This window comes from Pan troglodytes, chromosome 12, assembly GCF_028858775.2.
Source record: "Pan troglodytes isolate AG18354 chromosome 12, NHGRI_mPanTro3-v2.0_pri, whole genome shotgun sequence".
NCBI classification, from domain to species: Eukaryota; Metazoa; Chordata; class Mammalia; order Primates; family Hominidae; genus Pan; species Pan troglodytes.
Window position 1 is genome coordinate 12739124 of NC_072410.2, and position 22967 is coordinate 12762090.

The 22967-nt window shown below is 35.7% G+C and overlaps 1 protein-coding gene across 11 annotated transcripts in view; it reads left to right on the forward strand.

The window, feature by feature from the left end:
- NPHP1 (nephrocystin 1) overlaps positions 1 to 22967 on the forward strand; it is an 81280-nt gene that overhangs the window by 24620 nt on the left and 33693 nt on the right. For 7 of the 11 annotated variants that reach the window (XM_003309183.4, XM_003949878.6, XM_054678158.2 and 4 more), the window contains 9 exons: positions 883 to 943; positions 2020 to 2144; positions 10561 to 10753; positions 12002 to 12103; positions 15400 to 15503; positions 15825 to 15867; positions 17427 to 17514; positions 18865 to 18959; positions 20306 to 20434. In XM_003309183.4, the coding sequence (XP_003309231.2) occupies positions 883 to 943; positions 2020 to 2144; positions 10561 to 10753; positions 12002 to 12103; positions 15400 to 15503; positions 15825 to 15867; positions 17427 to 17514; positions 18865 to 18959; positions 20306 to 20434 (940 nt within the window). The remainder of the gene's footprint in view (positions 1 to 882; positions 944 to 2019; positions 2145 to 10560; positions 10754 to 12001; positions 12104 to 15399; positions 15504 to 15824; positions 15868 to 17426; positions 17515 to 18864; positions 18960 to 20305; positions 20435 to 22967) is intronic. The other 4 variants (XM_009443083.5, XM_054678157.2, XM_009443082.5 and 1 more) reach the window with 2 other exon arrangements.

A 22967-nucleotide genomic window follows, 5' to 3' on the forward strand; every position in this document is an offset into this window, starting at 1 on the left:
TGCCATAGACCACAGCTGCTTCTAATTGGCCATCTTGGATCAACGTTGTTATTCCCTTTTTCACTGCTTATTTCATTTCACTCACATCTGTAAGCAAAAAAAAAAAAAAAAAAAAAAGACTCAAACGGCATAAAAAAGTAACTTTTGTAGGTTATTGTTTAGTAAAGCATTTGAATTTAAAAAATCTCATCATGAGCTATAGCTCATATTTGGTCATTTTTTGTACTTCTCATTTGGGTATCTAAGACTTAATGCTGAATTGAGGCATCTGTGGAATAAATAAAACTCTGGACCTGTCTGGACAAGCCAAGCTCAAAGCAGGAGTGTGCTGTGGTGGGAATAGGCCAACTGTGGAATCCTAAACTGCCTTCATATTGTTGCTGTACCATTGAGCAGCTATGTGGACTTGGTACACATAGCTTGAGAAGCTATGTAGAACTTCTCTTTCTTTAAGTGGAGTGAGGGTTGTTATGAGGCTTAAATGAGGTAATGTTTGTAAACTGCTTAACATGGTTGGCACACAGTAAACTTTAGGTACTATTATCAGTTTTGTCTCTGAGGCTAGTTCCTAGGTTTATGGAGTTGTAGAGCTGGAGAAGCATTTTAAAGTCCAGCGTTCTTCCTTATTTTAGAGAGAGGAAACTGATGCCCAGAGACACTGAAGGTTTCTGAGGCTTGGTTATCATGTCTATGTGTTTTACAGCTTGGCTATGAGGATCATCTGAGCTAATAGGTGGAAAAGCATTTATATGTCAGTTTTTTAGTATTGTTCATACAGTGGCTAATTGCCTTGCCTGCTCAACGACTGAATGATTTTATAAAATAGCTTTCTGGTTCTGATAATAGAAAAATCAATATATTTTCTTTTTTTTCTTAATTTAGATGTATCCAGTTAAAGCAGGCAATAGATGAAAATAAAAATGCTCTTCAAAAATTAAGCAAAGTAAGTATTGAGGTTAATCACATTATTAAAACATCTCTTCCTATACAAGTATTTTTATTAAGTGGAAGTTAATTCAAGTTGGTAAGTTCCTGGGTTTACGTTAGTGATATAGTCTAACTGCAGCCAGTGCTGGCTTGCCGAACAGGCTTGCTAAGTCTGTGCTTGGGAGCAAAGCAAAATCCAGGGCTCCAACTACCGAAAAATGTTCAGCTTTGATGAACTCACCTGCTATTAAGGATTCAGACAATCCTGGAAGGAGCTATTTTTATTTTTGCATTTTGTGAGTTGTTTTACAGTTTAGAATTATTTTTATTTTAATTTCTTTGTGGGGAAATAATGCATAATCTGGCCCTGAGGGTAAGTGGTAAAGAAGCTTCTTGTATCAAATGGCAGCTCTGATATCAATGTCTCTGCAGAAACAAGAGGAACAGGAATTTAACCTTGACAGTCCCTTCAGGATTTTTTTTTTTTTTCCACATGAGCCTTGGCTACAGCTAGATGTCCAGGTCCAGAGACTCATGGAGTCTTTAAAGTGGAAGGTACCTGAAAGTCAGCTCTCCAGCTGTATATTACTCCCCTTTACTGCATCTGAGATATGTGGTCACTGAAGAGCTCATCCAAATTTCTCCAGTGACACAAAACTTTTCAACTTAGACTGTTTGAAAACCTAATTATTCCTGTTTCACAGGTGAGGAAATTGAAGCTCTCAGTGGTGAAGCATCCATGCCTCTTCTGTCAATAAGTGGCAGAACTTGGGATTGGTGCCTGTCTCATTGACTTTAAAGCCAATCTTCTGTCAGAACATATCTCTTACTGACTATGGAAGGTCTATAATACTTAGCAAGAAAATAAAAGAGAAACCTAAAACAAGTGGTATAATTTTATTTTTTCATTTGGTTTGCATTCCAACACAATTGCCTGTTTCTTTTAAATCTAATTTATTTCCCTAAGATAGGTGTAATGTCACACTGATATTTACTTTGTTAAATAGCACTTATTGGAATTTTGTGTTGTTCTTTTGAAATTAGGAAACTGAAATTAATTTTTTAGTGAAATAGACCTATATTCTCTCATAGGCTGATGAATCTGCACCTGTTGCAAACTACAATCAGAGAAAAGAAGAGGAGCATACTCTTTTGGACAAGCTTACCCAACAACTGCAGGGTCTTGCTGTGACAATAAGCAGAGAAAATATAACTGAGTATGCTTCCTTTCTACCTTTCTTTTTTAAAGATATATCACCAATAGCTTTAATGTTTAACTCAAAGACGTATAGCAGTATAGATATAAACAAATGACACTAACAATAGAATCAGTCAACATTTATTTATTGTGTATAATAGAAGGTGTTAGATCCCATGAGAGATGGAAAGAAGTGTAAGTCATAGTCTCTGCCCTCAGGCAATTTATAATTTAGTTGAAACAAAACAGAGATCTGAAAAGCTAAATGAACAAATGTTAGAAAATAAAGATGATATATTTAATGTCAATGTTGATGTGTAAAAGGGAAATGATTTGGAATGTCTACTTGCATTGTTCTCCCTTTCATAAACATTCTTTAAAAATTTGAAGCAAAGACTGAGTGTGGTGACTCATACCTGTAATCCCAGCATTTTGGAAGGCTGAGGCAGGAGGATCACTTGAGGCCAGGAGTTCAAGACCAGCCTGGGCAATACAGTGGACCCCATCTCTACAAAAAAACCCAAACTAGTCAGGCTTGGTGGCACGTACCTATAGTCCTAGCTACTTGGGAGGCTGAGGCAAGGAGGATTGCTTGAGCCCAGAAGTTCCAGGCTGCAGTGAGCTATAATCACCTCAGTGCACAGCCTGGGCAACGGAGTGAGACACTGTCTCTATTAAAAAAAAAAAAAATTGAAGTAGGGACATGCATTGTTTGTCTGCCAGAGTGTATGTTAATAATAGCTTCTGAAAGTTGTAAAGAAGACTTACATATACAAGTTGAGTATTCCTTATCTGAAATGCTTGGGATCAGAAGTATCTTCAGTTTTGGATTGTTTTGGATTTTGGAATATTTGCATTGTACTTACTTGTTGAGCATCCCTAATCTGGAAATCTACATTTTGAAAGACTCCAATGAGCATTTCCTTGGAGTGTTATTTTGATGCTCCAAAAGTTTCAGATTTAGGAGTATTTTGGATTTTGGATTTTCTGATTAGGGATACCCAACCTGTACGAACAAACCCAATTTGTGGGAAGCAAAAGAAAAAAATCAGTTATTCAGACTATTTCAATGTTGTTCTCCAACCTTTATACTGTATCCTGGGAAAAAATGCTGAAGGTGGTAGATGCAAGGATCTAGAATTTCCACCGATTCTTAGTACTGAGAATGGCAGAGTAGTTGGTATTGGACTTACCTTCCCACCATAAATGACTATAAAGTCTGGACAAAATATACAAAGCATCTGTTTGAAGCCATTGAGCATCTACCAAGCAGGGTTGATATTCTTGATATAGGGAGACACATGAAGCAAATCCTACGTTCACCTAGACCTTTTCCCTGGGAATAATTTATGAGCTGTGGTGGAGGAAGGTAGATTCCAAGCAGGGAATAGTAGTCTTACTCGACTGAGGAGACAGAGATCACACTTTGGAGCTGCTCAGTTCACTGAGAGTTGTGGAGCAAGGTGCCATAGAGAGAAGGGAGCTGCACAGAAACAACTCCAGCAATCTGAAAGGTCTCCTGGGCTGTATAGGGCATGATGCCTGCAAGGCCTGGCAGAAAGTACCTGCTGGGAGACTGAGAGCTTAATGGATTCTGGTAATCATATAGTCCTGGAAAAACACTGGAGTTTGTACCTAGTTCTAGGAAAGAGACTTGGGAAATGTTTCAGGCATTTAGTAGAGGACACAGAAGGCCCAGGCCCTGGGAGTAAAGAAAACACCCTGAGAGTAACAACCATGATCTAGGAATAAAGACAAAGCTGAAGTAGGTCTTCTCTAAAAGAGCCTAAAAGCAGACCTTATCAGGAACAAGATAATTTAACTGTGTAACATTAAAATAATTTAAAATTTCTTAGAGGAATATAACATAATCCAAAGTCTGTAAGTGAGTCGTGTAATGTGTCCATCACAGCAACCAGTATAAAAAAAATCAGAAATGCAAAAAAGCAGGGGAAAATACATGATCAATAAGTGACAAGATGGTCACTAAAAACAGACCCAGATATGATCCAGATATAGAGTTAGCTGACAAGGACTTCTAAATAAAATGATTAATACAGTAAAGAAAATAGAAGAAAAGATGAATGAAATGGGAAATGGGTGTATTTAATTCAAATATAGAAAAATCAAATGAACATTCTATAACTAAAAAATACAATATTTGATAAAGTAATGACTGAGAACTTCCAAAATCTGATTCAACGTATAGACTCAAAAATCTGGGAAATATATTAAAATCAAGAGAATAAATAATCAGTAGCTCGGAGATGTGAGAATTAGCAAATAACCATAAAACAACAATTTTTAATATGTTAAATAATTTATAGGAAAAGATTGATAAGATGAATAGAGCGAAATCTTAAGCAGAGAAATGGGAACTAATAAAGACCAAAATGAAAATTCTGGAACTAAAAAAATACAGTATGTGAAATAAAATTGCTGAGTGGTTTAATAGAAGATTGGATACAACAGAAGAAGGGATCAGTGAACCCAAAGACAGCTTAAAAGTTTTTCAAATTGATACACAAAAATAAAAAAATGCAAAGAACAAAACAGAATGTAAGAGAGAGGTGGGACACTGTTAAAAGTTGTAACAGATTTGTAATTGAAGTCTCAGAATAAGAGAGAGAATGAAGCACAAGAAATATTTAAAGAGATAGTGACTGAAAACATTTAAAAATTATGATCTAAGAGAGATATCAATCCACTGATCCAAGAATCTCAGGGAACCCCAAACAGAATCAATATAAAGAAACCCACACACAGGTACCTCAAACTACCGAAAACCAAAGATAAATAGGAAATCTTAAAAGCTGCCAAGGGAAAAAAGGAAACATGTAGAGACAAATGACAGAATTACAGTTGACATCTTATGAGAAAAAATACAGGTCAGAAGACAATGCAGTAACAGTAACATCTTGAAAACGTTGAAAGAAGAAACCATCAACTCAGAATTCTGTATCCAGCAAAAGTATAAAAAATTAAAGTGAAATAAAGACATTTTCAGGCAAACAAAAGCTGAGAAAATTTGTCAACTGATCTGCAGTATAAGAAATGTTAAAGGAAGTTCTTCAGGCTAGCAGACAATGATCCCACATTGAAATTTGGATCTTCAAAAAGGATTGAAGAATATATGTACGTGGGTACATATAAAAGCCTATTTTTTCTTTTCTATGTGCCTTTGAAAGACACTCAATTATGTAAAGCAAAAGATATATTTGGGGATTTATAATATCCAGTTGATTCTCATTATTTACAGTAGTTATGTTCTATAAAGTTGCCAGGAACACTCGATTAGTAAATGCTAAACCATTGCTCCTGGGGAAATGCAGACTTAAGACTCCTGTGAGCCTCTGGTCACAATGTTTTTGTCAACTGAGTAACATACAACCTTGTGTTACTGTTTAAAGACACCTTATTTCATATATTTTATTGATTCATTAACATTGAATTCACACCAACAGCACTATCACTGATGCATGAACAAGTCTTATCTAACACACTTATTTTCTCCAGAGGTACATTATAGCCTTCTTGTGCTTAGGAATACCACATGGCTCTTCAGCGCTATGTTTGGGAGCCATTTTAAACAACAAAATCACCAAAAAAAAAAAAAAAAAAAGCACAAAAATGCAAAAACTGTGGCACTAAATAGACTGCAAAAAAGGGACACTTTCCTGTATGAGAGCTGAAAAAAAAAGGCAGGTGTCACCATGTTCAACTTCAGTTGGGAATGTGTATGCCAGACAACTCAAATTTTTTGCTGCTTTGTGTATGTCCACAAATGACCACAAAAGCACTGTGAGTATTAATTAGGAGGTTACAAATAAAGTTTAGTGAGCCAATGAATTCATAAATACAGAATCTGCATGTTACAAGTACTGACTATATGTAGAAGGAAAATGTGACAGTAGCACAGCATAGCACAAAGGCTGGCAGGTAAATGGAATTATTTATCTTAAAGTTATTTTATCTTTGGTGAAATGTGATATTTAAATTAGACTATGATAAGTTAGGGATGCATATTGTAATACCTAAAACAATCACTAACAAAATAATACAAAGAAGTGTAGCTTGTGAAACAACACAATAAAATGGAATACTAAACGTGATTTGATTAACCCAAAAAAGGCAAGAAAGGAGAAATAAACAGATGAGACAAATAGAAACCAAATAGTAATGTGGTTTCAATGCAGCCATTTGAATAGTTACATTAAATGTAAATGGAGTAACACTCCAATTACAACAAAGATTGTCAGATTGAATTTTTTTAACCCAAATATATACTATTTAGAAGAGATAGACTTTAGTATGCAGTTATAGAGAGAGTGAAAGTAAAGAACTGGAAAAAGGTATTCCATGTTCTACAACAAAGATGATATTTGTTTTATAACCAAAACAAAGGTGATACGGTTACAATAATATCAGATATTTAAGGCTAAAAGTAATTTACTATTTAAGAAAGGACATTTCATAATGATAAAAGAAAGGGTCGATTCAGTAGGAAAAAAAATCTTCCTAAATGAGTATGCATTTAATAATATGGGTTCAAATGTAAAAGCAAAAGTTGCCAGAACTAAAACAGAGCTAGATAATTCACAATCCTTAGCCACCTTGATCTAATTACATGTATAGTCAAGCCTTTCTTAGTGATAGGGATATGTTCTGAGAAATGAGTCATTAAGTGATTTCATCATTGTACAAACATCATAGAATGTACTTGCACAAACCTAGAAGGTGTAGGTTACCATACACTTGGGTTATATAGTTATAGTATAGCATGTTGCTCCTAGGCTACAAACCTGTACAGCATGTTACTGTGCTTAATACTGTACACAATTGTAACACAATGGTGTATTTGTGTATCTAAACATATCCAAAAATAGGAAATGTACAGTAAAAATATGGTATTATATGTATGGGACCATCATTGTATATGTGGCCCATTGTTGACTGAAACATTGTTGTGCAGCACATGACTATATATGTGTAGAACACAGCACCTAAGTATGTATTATGTAAATACATATTCTTTTCAGTGCATCTGTAACATTAACCAAAATGAACCATATTGGACCATAAAGTAATTGTCACCAAATTTCAAAAGTTTGAAATTATGTAGAATATATATATATTTTCTTTGATGACTTGGAATGACATTAAAACCCAATGACAGAAAAATAATTAGAAATCACTGCATGTGGCCAGGTGCGGTGGCTCACGCCTGTGCTGAGGTGGGCGAATCACGAGGTCAAGAGATAGAGACCATCTGGCCAACATGGTGAAACCCCATCTCTACTAAAAATACAAAAATGAGCTGGGCATGGTGGTGCACACCTGTAGTCCCAGCTACTCGGGAGTCGGAGGCAGGAGAATCGCTTGAACCCGGGAGGCGGAGATTGCAGTGAGCCAAGATCACACCACTGCACTCCAGCCTGGTGACAGAATGAGACACCGTCTCAAAAAAAAAAAAAGAAAAAGAAAAAAAAGAAATTACTACATGTTTGCAAATTGTCACACACTTCTATATAAACTGTGAGTCAAAGAAAATATAACAGTGGCAATTAGAAAATATTTGGAATGATAATAAAATGACTGGGTTGCAACCAGCATAGTGCTTAAAGGGAAAATTTCTATCTTTTGTTTGTTTGTTTTGGAGACAGGGTCTCCGTTACCCAGACTGGAGTATAGTGGTGCAATCTTGGCTCACTGCAACGTCCACCTCCCAGGCTCTAGTGATCCTCTCCACCTCCGCCTCCCTGAGTAGCTGAGACTACAGGCGTGTGCCACTACGCTTGGCAAATTTTTTAAATTTTTTGTAGAGGCAGGGTCTCACTATATTGCTCAGGCTGGTCTTGAACTCATGGGCTCATGCAATCCTCCCACCTCAGCCTCCCAAAGTTCTGGGATTACAAGTGTGAGCCGCCACACCTGGCCAGAAATTTATATCTTTAAATGTATAGTTTGAAAAAAAAGTTGAAAATCAATTACTAAAACATCCAACTTTAGGGGCCAGAAAAAGGACAACAAACCCAAGGAGAGCAGGAAGGAAATAATAAAAATAAAAGCAGAAAACAGCGAACAATAAACAGACATACAGTAGGCAATATCAACAAAGCCAAACTGGTTTTTGGAAAATTAATTAAATGGATAAGCTGCTAGCATTACTGATCAAGAAAAGAGAGAGAGAAAAAAAATCAATACAGATTCCACAAGCATTAAAAAGATACTATGAAAAGACTATGAACAACTTATGTGAATAAGTTTGAAATTTAGATAAAATTAGTTTCTTTAAAAAGAAAATGTACTAAAATTGACACAAGATGAATAGAAAATCTTAAAAGTTCTACTAAAATATTCACTAAAGAAGTTGAATCTGTAATTAAAAGCCTTTCCACAGATTAAACTCTCAGGTGGCTTTACTGGTGAATTTATTGTAAACATTTAAGAAAGAAATAGTGCCAATATTAAAAAATCATTCCAGAGAACAAAGAAGAAACACTTTCAAATCATTTTATAAGCTTTCAATAACACTGATATCAAAACATGACAAGAACACTAGAAGAAAATTGCAAGGCCCTCATGAACACATGCACAAACTCAGTATAAAATATTAGCAAGTAAAATCTAGAGGCATTTCAAAAGGGTAATACATCATGACCAAGTGGAATTTGTTCCAGAGTGTGAGGTTGGCTTAACATTAAAAAAATCAATCATTGAAATTCACTACATTAATGAAGGGGAAAAACCGTATCAAATTCACATTATTTTCGGCAACATTTTAGAATAATTGACCCATATAAAATATGTGCAAAATATCTCCTAAAGAAGGAAAGAGACACGTTGAAAATCAATATGACATTTTATGGATTTTTTAGTCTTGTGGTATAAAAATGGTTGTTACATCCCTGTTTATGTTTTAGATCATTGTGGTATAAGAGTGTCCTACCATTATTTTAAACAAAGTTCAGCTAATATTCCTTTTTATTCCAGAGAAAATCTTGTATTTGACTAGTTTTATAGTTAATGATGTTCATTTGCATTAGTCTAAGTATTGTTTTCCCATTTTAAAGATAAGCTTCTCTCATGTAAGCTTTAGGAGGGCAAAGATCTTGGTTTTGTTCATTGTTATAGCCCAAGCACATAGTGTCTGTCACACAGTAGGTGCCCCCCAAAATTTAAACTTTGCTGAATGTTGAATGAATAAATAAAATTCAGAAAGATTTAGTGACGTGCCCAAGCTAACATTATTTGGCATTTCTCTCTTCCTCACCCTCAGATTCACCTCCATCTCTTCATCCCTATGCTGTTTTCTTAGTTCATAGTGTTGTCACTTCTCACTTTCAACAGCCACCCTCACCTTTAGCCTTTCTTCTAATCTGTTCCCCACATTATATCTTTGTCTCCTTTCTAAAGTGGGAATCATATCATGTCCTTCCCCTACTCATTTTTAGGGACGACTTTAAAGGTAAAGCTTACCTGGGCTACTTTCTGTGTACCTCTTTTCAGCCTCAACTCTCACTCATTTTCCTCAAGCCTTGCCCTACCATTCATGAGCTACTTGATGTTTCCTAATCTTAAATCTCCTTTCTCCTCTCCCTGCCCTTCCTTTCTACTCCCATTTTACCTGATTAATTCCATATCATCTCTCAAGACCTAATTATAGCCTTTTATGATTCCCATTCATGCAACCTGGGTTAGGTGTCCCTCTTGTGTGATTGATTTCTTAGTATCCTGTGTATACCTCTACTCTAGTACCTATTGCACTATTTTATAATTCTCCATTTTCTAGATTGTCTCACTGCAAGCTCCTTGAGGATGGGGAATCATGTCTGGTTTACCTTTGTGTCCACTGTGTATCTCTCTGACACGGAACTTGACCTACAGCATCAGTGTCATCATCATAACTGACTTTTATGGAAAGCTTGCTATGGGCAAGCACTGTTCTAAACACTTTGCAAGTAGTAACTCATCTTAATCCTCATGACAATCTTAGAAGGCAGGTTCTATTATTATCTCCACTTTACCAGTGAGAAATGGAGAGCTTAAAAGAAGCCTACTCAAGGTCACCCAGCAAAGAGGGAATAGAGCCAGAATTTAAATTTAGCAGAGCCTATGCTCTAAGTACTTCATAATAATGCTTCAACAGCATTTTCTGAATGGATGAATCCAAGACTTGAATTCGGAGTCTCCTGGCCTCAAGTCCAGTGATGCTCTGCCATCTCACATACATGACTCAGCTCCCTCTCCGCCTCAGTCTCTCCAGGCACACCGTCTTAGCTAGATGGTAGAAACTGTTCTTTGTATTTTCCCTTATTTCTTTTATTTGCCAGCTCCAAATATGGGATATTCATGTATATATAGAAGTTACACTCATGGCTGGTCTGTTCTTGTATATTATTTCAAGTAGTCATACTCAGAAACACTTTTTGTAGAGTTGGGGCACCTACTGAAGAAGAGGAAGAAAGTGAAAGTGAAGATAGTGAAGACAGTGGTGGGGAGGAAGAAGATGCAGAGGAGGAAGAGGAAGAGAAAGAGGAAAATGAATCTCACAAACGGTCAACCAGTGAAGAACACATCGCTGTTGGAGATTTTACTGCTCAGCAAGTTGGAGATCTTACATTTAAGGTAGGTAGAATAAGACTGAAACCTAATCTAAGGGTCGATGTCCATACCTAACAGAATAAGAAAAGTCTGCCTGTACGCCTGTATTACAGATTCTTAAAATGAAGTTTTATAACAATCTATTTAAATAAGTAATAATTACGATTTACAAGCAGTAGTAATATGAGATTGTGTTACTAAAGTTACCTCTTCTAAAGATTTTTGAAAGTAGCTTTAATGTTGAGAATTCCTAATTTAGGGGTAAAATTTTATAATTTGTTATTGAATGTCATGTATAAATTCATTCAAGTGAGTTAGGCAATGTCCATAGGTGGAGGTAGAAGGGAGCACTTCCTGCTGTTTTGTAGCAGTCTTTCCTGTTAGCTTAGATGTGAGAGGGGCTTACATCCATGCTTGCTTGGCCTGGGCATAAATAAGTGGCAGGTGGGACAGAACAATAAAGTTGTGATTTTTAAAGTTGTGATTTTGAGCCTGTGTTTTCTGCTAGAGAAATGAGCCAAAGAAATTTAAGTGAATATATGAATTTTAGTTCTTATATTAAACTTCAAAGTTTAGTAACTGATTAATAATAAAATACATAATATTATGCAAATAATTATATGGTTTGATTTATAGATTTTTTTTTCAAATTCTCCTGGAAAATGGTATCAATATTAGACAATAATGTATATTTTAATTAAGTGTTTGCTTTTGTAGTGTCCTTAGTGGTGGAAATGCTTTTGTCTTCAAAGATGAATTTTATTTTTATAAATGAGTGAGTGTTATTCAAAACATATCTGGTGAATTAAGTGGGTAATTGTATTCAGTAATACTATTTTTGCTCAAAAACAGGGTTTAACTTTAATGGAATTGATATTCTTTGGGAATTTATATGCTGCTTCTGAAAGACACTTTTCCAGAGATATTAAAACATTCAAAAATATTTTACGCAGTAATTGAATTTTTGGAATAAGTATGGGGCCTTAAAAATGATTGTGAAAAATGGTTCCCATTTGCATAAATGGCTCAAGTGTATGTTAGGTAACCAAAAGGAATGATTCATTAAACTATGTCACATTTATGGTTTTAGGTGAGTTAGGCAGAATACATAGGGGTCGGGTGATAGGGAAGCTTTTGATAAACCTTAGGATAAATATTGGATTAAAAAAAGATTTTGCCTTTTTTTCAGCACATATTTCGAATCATTGGTATTGATATATACTCATGATTATTGAATTTTATTTAAAATGGTTTACTTTGTTTTGCTTTAAGAAAGGGGAAATTCTCCTTGTAATTGAAAAAAAACCTGATGGTTGGTGGATAGCTAAGGATGCCAAAGGAAATGAAGGTCTTGTTCCCAGAACCTACCTAGAGGTTAGTCTTGGTTTATGCCTTCCTTTTCTAAGACTTTTTTTTTTTTTCGCTTTTAATAAAACATTTAGCTGTGTTCTTTTGTCAGTTGACTAGTGAATGACTTGAGATATAGAATTTGCTTTAATTTTGGAGGGACAGGACCTGGGAAAAACATTGTGTATTAATGGTCCTGGGGACCTGTGAAGTGCTCTTACGCATGTGAGCCCTGGAACGTGATCTCACAGTGAGGGGATGCTTTGTGGATTAATGCTGATCATAACAAATAATAGGTGTCTATTGTTTATTGTAAAACATAACTGCAGTTAACTTTGTGTTAACTTCCACAAATATGTGATCCCCTTACTAAAATGTGAACATACTATACATGTGTGTTTGTAGCTTGTATTTTCTTATTTCATAAAATAACATGGTAATTTTGTGTGCCAAGATATATAGATTTCTGTCTGGATCAGCACTGTCCAGTAGAACTATGATGCAAACCACACATGTAATTTAAATTTTTCAGTAGCCACATTGAGATATCTTTTTGCTGATGCCACTTCTGACACCAAGTATGTGGTTTTTCTTTGACACCAAATATGTGTTATTACATCAGTTCTTCTACACCAACCGGTGTCAGCAATTCAATTCGATTCTGATGCTAATGCCTGGAGCTAGCACAGACCCCCACAGGTTAAAGGCTCAGTCCCACAAGATTGCTGCTCACTTCCGTTGCCAGTCACAAGTCCCAAGAGCCACCCATACTTCTGACTGACTGGCTATACATTCACGAGTTCCCATACCATCACCTCAGGGGTTCAGTAATTTACTAGAATGATTCACAGAACTCAGGAAAACACTTTCCTTGCATTTACCAGTTTATTATAAAGGATACAACTCAGGAACAGCCATAGAGTGAGGTATTGGTTGGGGGTGGCTGGCATGCACTCTCTGGGCCTTCCACCTTCCCAGCACTTCGCTGTGTTCACCATCCTGTAAGTTCCTGGAACCCCATCATTTAGGGGTTTTTCTGAAGGTTTCATTAGCCGTGTTTAACTAAATCATTAGCAATTGGTGATTAACTCAGTCTCCAGCTCCTCTCCCCTCTTTGAAGGTTGGAGGGTGGGGCTGAAAGTTCTAACCTCTAATACCTGGGTTGGTTTTTCTGGTAACCTGTCCCCTTCCTGAAGCTGTTTAGGTGCCCACCTAGAATTACCTCATTAGCATAAACTCAGGAGTGACTGAAGGGGACTCTTGATGAGTAAGAAAACATACTCCTATCATTCAGGAAATTCCAAGGGTTTCAGGAGCTCTGTGCCAGGAATCAGTGACAAAGAACAAATACATGTTTTTCATTACACACATTTTTAAAAAGTAAAAAGAAACAGGTAGAATTATTTTTAATAATATATTTTATATTATCCAGTATATCAAAAATACTATTTTGACATATCAATATTTTAAAATATTGAGTTGTTTTGCTTTTTTAACATTAAGTTCAAAATCCAATGTGTGTTTTACATTTACAGCACTTCTCAGTTTGGATTAATTTCAAGAGCTCACTAGCTACATGTGGCCAAAGGGCTATTGTATTACATAGGGCAGGTCTAGATCATCTTTTTCAATGGCAGCAAGTCTTCTAATCTCATTTAGATGGTCATTTAAGTTGTTTCCAACCTATAATCACTATCGATTATGTTGCAAAGAACATGGGATTAGCATCCGCTGTCAGTTTCAAAAAGATCCCCCCAAAAAGTAGCTTAAATAAGGTAGAAGCCTATTTCTCTCAAGCATAAAAGTGTGGAGAAAAGCAATCAATAATTGGTTAAGATCCTATCCAATATTTTATCCTGTTTCTGATGTGAGGCTGCTCTGCCTAGAGTTATCTCTTTAGTTTTAAGTCAGCTGCTGGATCTTTTAAGGATTCCAAGGAGCAAAAGGGGAAAGAATTCAAAAGGCATAAGCTGCTGCCTTTTTAAGAAGGTTTCTTGGAAGTTACACAAAAAAACTTTCAACTGTTGCTCATTGACCAGCATTTAGTTCTCTGGCAACAGTTAGCTGCAAGGAAGTCTTGGGAAATGTAGTCTTTTAACTGGATCATTGTTAAATCAGGGATTTTGTTTGAAAAAGGAGGTGAGGAATAGGTGGTAGCCAGCCAGCAACTTGTGTTGTCATCAAGCCTGCGTGCATCTTTGCACACTTGCCCGATTATCCCCTTAGATAAATTCCTAGATGTTCATCACTGGTTCAAAGGGTTTATAGCTTTATATTTTGATTTATTTTTCCAATTTGCCTTTTAGAAAAGTTATGCCAATTTGTACTCCCACCTCTAACAATCAGTGAGTGCTGTTTCCTCACACAATTGCCAGTGATGGCTGTTAGCAATCTTTGAAATTTTTGCCAATATGACCAGCAAAAAAAGTGTCATTAGTGGTTTAATGTGCATTTACTGTACTCCTAATGAGGTTAAGCATCATCTCATATGCTTTATGACCATTTGTATATCTTCTTTGCGAATGGCACTTTCGGTTTTCTTTATTGATACATAATATTTTATGTATTTGTGTGAGTGCTTTTTACTTGTATGGAGTGTGTAATAATCAAGTCAGGGTATTTGAGATTTCCATCACCTTGAGTGCTTATCATTTTTATGTGTTGGTACCTTTTCAGTTCTTTTGGATATTTTTTTCTAAGGGATTTAAAAAACTCTTTCATTGATTTCTAAGAGCTTTTGTAATATTTTAATAATCAGGATATTAATCCTTAGATATTTGTGTGAGCTATTTTCTTTTTTTCCCCTCAGGATATGCTTAAGTTATGTGTTAGATATTTTCTTTGTTGACTTTAGGTCATGTTTGTTTATTATGTAGCTAAATCTGTCAGTGTTTCCACTTATGATTTTTGATTTTGTATCATGATTGGAAAGGGCTTCCCCATCTCTAGATTATTTTCTTCTAATGCTTTTATATTTCTTTTATTTTTATCTTTACGTCTTTTCTTTTTTATTTAAGTAAATTCCATCTGGAATTTATTTTGATTAAACTTGCTGTCTATCTCAGTTCTTATTTTTTCAAATAGCAAAGTTATTAACCATGTGTTGAAAATTTATTTCCCACTGAGTTTTATATGCTCATCATATATACTAAATTCCCATCTATGCTCAAGATTTTCTGAAAGTACTGATGCTTTTGTTTTTTGTTTTTAAACAGAAAAGCTTGTTTTTGTTTTTACTGGAGGGTTAGGTGGCAGTACTGGTATTTTTATTGGTTGTTTTTTGCATTAGTTAAAAAGCACCTCACATTTCAATGGTTTTTTAGCCTTATAGTGAAGAAGAAGAAGGCCAAGAATCAAGTGAAGAGGGCAGTGAAGAAGATGTAGAGGCGGTGGATGAAACAGCAGATGGAGCAGAAGTTAAGCAAAGGTACAAAAGTGGGAAAGGATATCAAAGTAGGTTTAGGAAACATTTTATTTGTTTATTTTTATTATTATAACTAATTCAATACTTTCTTGAAATGGAGACAACTTGTACCTGGAGAGCTTTTCATACTATTGTCTGCTTAAAGATCATTACTATTTTAATTTTGTAATTATTTTTAATACATTTAGTTCTACCTTGTTTTCATCTGGAAACTGTTAGATTTTCAAAACTTACTGATGATTATAAACTGTGATTAAAGAAGTTCCCTAATTGAGTGAATAGGCATAACCTGACCTGACGCACTTTGCTATTTTGTCTCCCCAGAACTGATTCCCACTGGAGTGCTGTTCAAAAAGCGATTTCAGAGGTGGGTATCTTCTGTCTTATTAATGATGTCTTGTTTTGTTACCTAATAGTTCTGATGCGAAATAGGATGGAGACTGTGGAAGATAGCAATGGATCTGAAACAGGGTTCAGGGCATGGAATGTACAGAGCAGAGGACGTATATTTCTGGTTTCTAAGCCTGTGCTCCAAGTAACATTTCTCATTAGTTTTTTTTTTTTTTTTTTTTTTTGTACAAAAAGAATAGATAATTCATGGTGTCACTTGAGACTTGGAAACATTCTCATTGATCCTGCTTTCCTATCATTTGAGTGGAAACAGATGTTAAATTTTATTTACTATTCGAAAAATCCTGAAAGCCTTTAATAAAAAGTAAGAAATTGGCCAGGCATGGTGATTCACACTGGTAATCCCAACATTTTGGGAAGCTGAAGCAGGAGGATCACTTGAGGCCAGGAATTCAAGACCAGCTTGAGCAACATAGTGAGACCCTATCCTACAAAAAATAAGAAAAATTAGCCAGGTGTGGTGGCTCATGCCTGTAGTCCCAGCTACTCGGGAGGCTGAGGTGGGAGGATTGCATGAGTTTGGGAAGTCAAGGCTGTAGTGAGCTGTGATTGTGCCACTGCACTCCAGAGCATGAGTGACAGGGCAAGACCCTGTCTTAAAAAAAAAAAGTAATTAATTACATTTTTTTAAAGGAGAAATGATCCATAATTCTGTCATTAAAAAAAAAATTACAGGCCGGGCACAGTGGCTCATGGGCACAGTGGCTCACACCTGTAATCCCAGCACTTTGGGAGGCCAAGGCGGGTGGATCACCTGGGGTCAAGAGTTCAAGACCAGCCTAGTCAACACAGCGAAACCTCACCTCGACTAAAAATACAAAAATTAGCTGGGCGTGGTAGCGCATGTCTGTAGTCCCAGCTCCTGGGGAGGCTGAGGCAGGAGAATTGCTTGAACCTGGGAGGCGGAGGTTGCAGTGAGCCGAGAATACTCCACTGTACTCCAGCCTGGGCGACAGAGTGAGACTCCGTCTCAAAAAACAAAAAAATAATTACATAGCCAAATGAAAATTCTCCTCCTCAAACTCATAAGTAATCACCATTAACAATTTAGTACGTGTCCTTCCTGACCTTTTTCGTTATTTATTACTTATAAGTACATCCTTGTATGTGTGAGGGTGTGTGTCTATGAGTAGTGTGTATGTGTATACAAAAAAAATCCATTAATTCTTGAGTGCATGTGATTTGCCAATAGACATTAACTTACCTGTGAAATGGAAGCGCAGGGTGGAGCAGGACAGGAGCAGGGACATTTTGATAAGGGTATACTTGAAGCAGCTGCTCCGGAACACACAGCTCTGCACGCTGGGCACTGTATGGGGCTTAGGTCCTTAGGAGAGGCCAGGGTGCTGTGATGGCATCCTCTCAGGAATTTGGGGCCAAATCGTATTATTCTTCCACTAAAGTCTGTATGTTTATATTTTTCTTTTTTGGGTTAGAGTTACTCTAGTGATAAAGTATTATAGAGATGCAGAAACATGACTGAAAACAAATCCATTTTGATGTTACTGTCTTCAGCAGATAAACACTGTTGATGTGTTAACTACGATGGGAGCTATTCCTGCAGGGTTCAGGCCTTCCACGCTCTCACAGCTTCTGGAGGAAGGTAATGCGTGCCTATCAGCCACTGCACTCTTTCAGCAAAGCAGTCAAGATCCACGTCTAATTTTTCTATCACAGGCAAAACACATTGTTGAAGAAGATGTTGAATCTCACATCTCTTTGGTGCTCATCTTTTCCTCATCCTTCCTATGACAGTGAGGAAAGATCCCTGATCCTATCAGAGGCCAGCCTGTTTACCAGTGCTCCGGGTTCCAGCCCCTTTCTTTTTTTCAAAAATGTGACTCCTTTAATTTTCAGCCCTTTCCTGTGTCTTTAGCTGGCCCACCTTCCCCACACTGGTTCATTCCCTCATCTGTGCTATCAGCACACCTAATTCTCCCCACCTTTAAGGATCAGCCCCTTGAATCCTATCCCATTCTAGCCAAAACCTCCTTTTCTCTGATCTTCTTCCAAGCAAGGCTTTTCCAAAGAATTATCTCCATTTGGAATTTTCATTTTCCTTACTCATTCTTGGCTTTCCCTGTGTTTGGCAACTTTTGTCTATAAGCTCATTTTAAAGAGGATTCATGCTGGGGGACAAGGGGTGTCCTGTATACCCTGAGTTGTTGAGTTGTCATGGTAGGGCTGCTTTGAGGATGCCTTTGCTGGGAAGGTTCTTCCCAGTACTCCCTAAATTCCCATCTTTTCATCCTTCAGGTCTCGCGGTAAATTCTGCCTTCCCAGAGATGCCTTCCTTGAGTAATGTGGGTTTCCCTTACTCCCATTCATGTGAACGCCCTTTATAGCTCTATGTCCCCTAATAATTGTTTTATTTATTTGCTTGTCTACTTATTTTCTAAGAAAATTTTCCTCTCATTCAACTGTAAACTATGGAGGGCAGGGGACATATCTCTGATTTATCTTTGTATTTCTAGAACCTGGTGTAGTATCTGGCAAGAGTAGAAACTCAAAAATTATTTCTCGAATGGATAAATGATGTTATTAAAAGTATTATTCATGACTAAAGCATGGAGGAAGAGCATAAAATGCTTTTGTGTTAAGAAGTAAAACTAACGACTGTGTTTTTTCTGAAGTCTCCAAAAAGTGCTCATAGATTTCTGCATTTTACAAAAATATTTGAATGAATCCTTGTCATCATGGGGCATATTATTGGCCTAAAAGTCTTTCTTAAAGGTGCTTTAAGATGATCTTTTATGTGTTTGTATCTGTAAGTTTTGTACTGCTGTTTTTATCCATAAGTCTATATTGGTGCTTCTATTTTGGAAAGCAAGTTCTTAGTAAGCAGCGTGGCATTTTGGAAGTGCCTGTACTCTAGTTCATAGCATAACATTATGGATTTTTGATTTGGAGTTTCTTTCTTTGTAAGAAAATGAAGCAAAAATGATTTTTTCAGGGAATCAATTTCGAGCAAATTACTTCTTACAACCAGAGCTCATGCCGTCACAACTGGCCTTCAGAGATCTGATGTGGGATGCTACAGAAGGCACTGTAAGTATAGTTACTATCAGTAAAAGTGTAACTCTTCCAGATTTTGTCATAGTTGCAATTAGACAAACAACATGTTAATTGACTAATGAATTATAAAAAACAAAAAAATTGTTTATGATAATTTTGAAAATAGCAATATTTTTATAACTAAGGCAGAATTTGGACTTGCTACCTTGACTTTATCTTGTTTCTCTTCTCCATTGCACTCTTCTCTCATTGTTAGAAAGGAAATAATACTAGGTTTCTATCTTAATCATTCTTTGCCTCAATTTCTTCATCTGTAAAGATGGAGTAATAGTAATGCTTCCAACATAAAGTTATTTTGATAATTACGTGTGTGAAGGGTTTTGAATAATGCCTGGCATATGAAAAGAACTCAATAGATGTTAGCCATTATTATCATTTATAGTAGTAGTAGCAGTAGTAGTAGTATTTCTGAGACAGGGTCTCCCTCTGTCACCCAGGCTAGAGGGCAGTGGTGTGATCATGGCTCACTGTAACCTCAAATTCCTGGGCTCAAGCGACCCTCCCACTTCAGCTTCCTGAGTAGCTGGGGCCACAGGCCTACACCACCATGCCCAGGTAATTTTTGTATTTTTTGTAAAGATGGGGTTTTGCCACGTTGCCAGGCTGGTCTCAAACTCCTGAGCTCAAGCAATCTGCCCTCTATCCCTCCCAAAGTGCTAGGATTACAAGTGTGAGCCACCAGTCCCAGTCTAATATAAGTTATTTAAATGAAAAGGCTTATGACCGTAAAGCAGAATGTAAAGTTTAATGAACTGAAGCTGTTCTTAAAAAATAAAAAATCAGAATGCCAATTTATTTACTCACAATCTGAATTATACCTATGAAGCAGATCTGAATAAATATATCAGATAGTGCATTCTCTCTGTTAAAACACCTATTAAGAAACTAAGGAACTATGTAGATAATTGCTTGGAATAAAAAATAGTGGGATAATCTTAATGCCAGGTGGCATTGGTTTTATGCTGCGTTAGCCTTCTGCACTTACCCACATTCTGTAGGAGTGAACCAGGACTGGAATACAGTGATTCTATAGTCATAGATCATATACATTTTGCCTGCCAATATTTATTGTTCCTTTCATCACAGCTTTTAAGTATTTAAGAAAAATGCAAACAATTCAAATGTAACTCTATGAAAAATTTACCTAAAATGACTGATTTAATTTTCATTGAACAGAGTATTGAAACTTTTATTGTATATGTGTAAATTTTTTCTTTTTTAAAAATTCTGTATATATTTTCATAAGCCGAATTCACAAAAGACAGATTTGTGTTAGAAATCATAAAAATAAACTTTTTTATAACTAATTTTTCTTTCAGATTAGGTCGAGACCAAGTCGTATTTCATTGATTCTGACATTATGGAGCTGTAAAATGATTCCTCTTCCAGGAATGAGCATACAGGTTCTCAGCAGACATGTACGCCTCTGTCTATTTGATGGTAATAAGGTAAGCTTACTGAGAAGTAAATCAATTCATACTAGGATTATGGAGAAACATTCCCTTAGATTCTTTTCCATTCAACTCCTCCCCAATTCCCAAGTGAGTATTTTTTACCTAGTACCAAAGAAAAATTTGAATGACTCTTTGAAAAATTCATTTTTTAAATGAGATACAGGTTAAACAGTACTTAGATGGAAATTTATAGTTTTAATTGTGTATATTAAAAAAAAGATAAAAGATTTAAAGTCAGTGATCTAAGCTAGCAAATCAAGAGGCTAGAAAAAGAAGAGTGAGTTAAACCTGAAGAAAGTAGAAAGTGGGAAATAATACAGATAAGAGTAGAAATTAATGAAATAGAAAACAGATGAACCAAAGAGAAAATTTAAAAAAAGACAAAAGTTGATTCTTTGAAAACATTAATAAAACTGAAAGATGCATAGTGAGACTATTAAGACTTTTTTTAAAAAGTAAAAGAAAACAAACTATTAACATCTGACATGGAAATAGAGACATTATCACAGATCCTTCAGACATTAAGAGGCCAATAAGGAGATATTATAAACAGCTTTATACCAGTAAATTTGACAACATTGATGAAATAGATAAATTCCTGGAGAACCATAATTTACTGAAACTGCCATAAGAAGAAATAGAAAATGTGAATAACCTCTGGTAAAGATATTAAACCTATAATTAAAAAAAAATCTTGCCACAAAGAAAACTTCAGGCCTAGGTGGCTTCACCTGTGAATTTCTTCAAACATTTAAAGAAGAAATAATACCAATCTTATACAAATTCTTCCAAGGAACAGATGAAGGAGAAATGCTTCCCAACTTATTTCATAAGGCCAGAAAAAACATGACCCCAGAATATGACAAGACATTACAAGAAAGGAAAATTACCAGACAGTATCCTTCATAGATATAGAAAGTAAAATTCTAAACAAAATATTATTAAATTGAATCTAGCAATATATAAAAAGGACATTATGTCATAACCAATTGGGGTTTATTTCAGGAATTCAAATGTACATTCCTGGGTAATCACATTTAACATTTGAAAATCAATCATTATAATTTGCCATAAGAAACATCATACGATCATCTTAAGAGGTAAGGAAAAAACATTTGACAAATTTCAACACCCATTTATGATGTTTAAAAAATTATCTACAAACTAGGAATAGAAGGGAGAGTCCTCAAATTGACAAAATGCAACAAGAAAAAACCTAAAACTAGCATTATCTTACTTAACAGTGAAATACTGAACACTTTTTTCCTAAGACCAGGAACAAGTCAAAGATATCCAAGAAATAAAAAGATAACTCAGTTTTCTAAAGGGACAAAAGACTTGAATAGCCTCTTCAAAAAAGAAGTATCAAAAACCACTAGAAGTATAAAAAGATAGTCAACATGTAAGAAGTCATCAGGGAAATGCAAATGAAAACCACAGTGAGAGAGACTGACCTATATGTTATATATAAGAAGCCCACCTTAAATATTATGCTATAGGTAGCTTAAGAGAAAAAAAGGATGGGAAAAGATATGCCATTCAAAGTAGACTTCAGGCACTACATAATGATAAAAGAGATCATTCACCAAGAAGACATAGTAATCCTAAATGGGTACATACCTAACATCTGAAATTTAACATACAAGAAATAAAAATGGTTAGAACTGAAAAGAGAAACTGACAAAGTCACAATTATAGTTGGGGCCTCTATTATAGTTGGGGAGTTTAACACTTCTCTCTCAGTAATATAGGACAAGCAGACAGAAAATTAGTAAGGATGTAAGAGAACTGTATAACATATCAACAAACTGGATTAGATTGATATTCACATAACACTTCACCTCAAAATAGTAAAATATACTTTCTCTTAAGTACATATGGAATAGTCACCAATATAGACAGTCCTGGGTCAGAAAACAAACCTAGACAAATTGAAAAGAATTGGAATCATACAATATATGGTCCTTAATTACATGGAATTAAATTTGAAATCAGTAACAGGAAGATAAATGGAAAAATACTTAAATACTTGGAAATTTAAAAACTACTTCTAAATAATCAAAAGGGTTAAAAGGAAATTTCATGGGAAATTAGAAAATATTTTGAACTGAACAAAAAATGAAAATGCAACATATCATAATTTGTGGAATGTTAGCTAAAGCATTGCTTAGAGGGACATTTATAGCACTAGATGCTTATGTTAGAAAAGAATTCTCAAATCTACAGTCAAAGCTCCTTCCTGAGAAGACAGTGCTGCTTGAGCTGATAACGGTCAATGTGAAATTAAATGAGTTAATGTAAGGGAAGTTATCAGAATGATGTTATACATGGAAAGAACATAGTTCTTTCAAAGAGTGTCTGGATGAGAGGTGGTGATGATAACTTAGAGAGGTGGAGGTGGAGATGAGAGATGTGGATAGAGATACCTGGGAGTAAAAATCAACGAAGCTTGGTGATGGACTGGATATGGAGGAGAGAGGAGGAGTGGGGTATAGGCATGACACCTAGTCTCTGACTTCCGCATCTG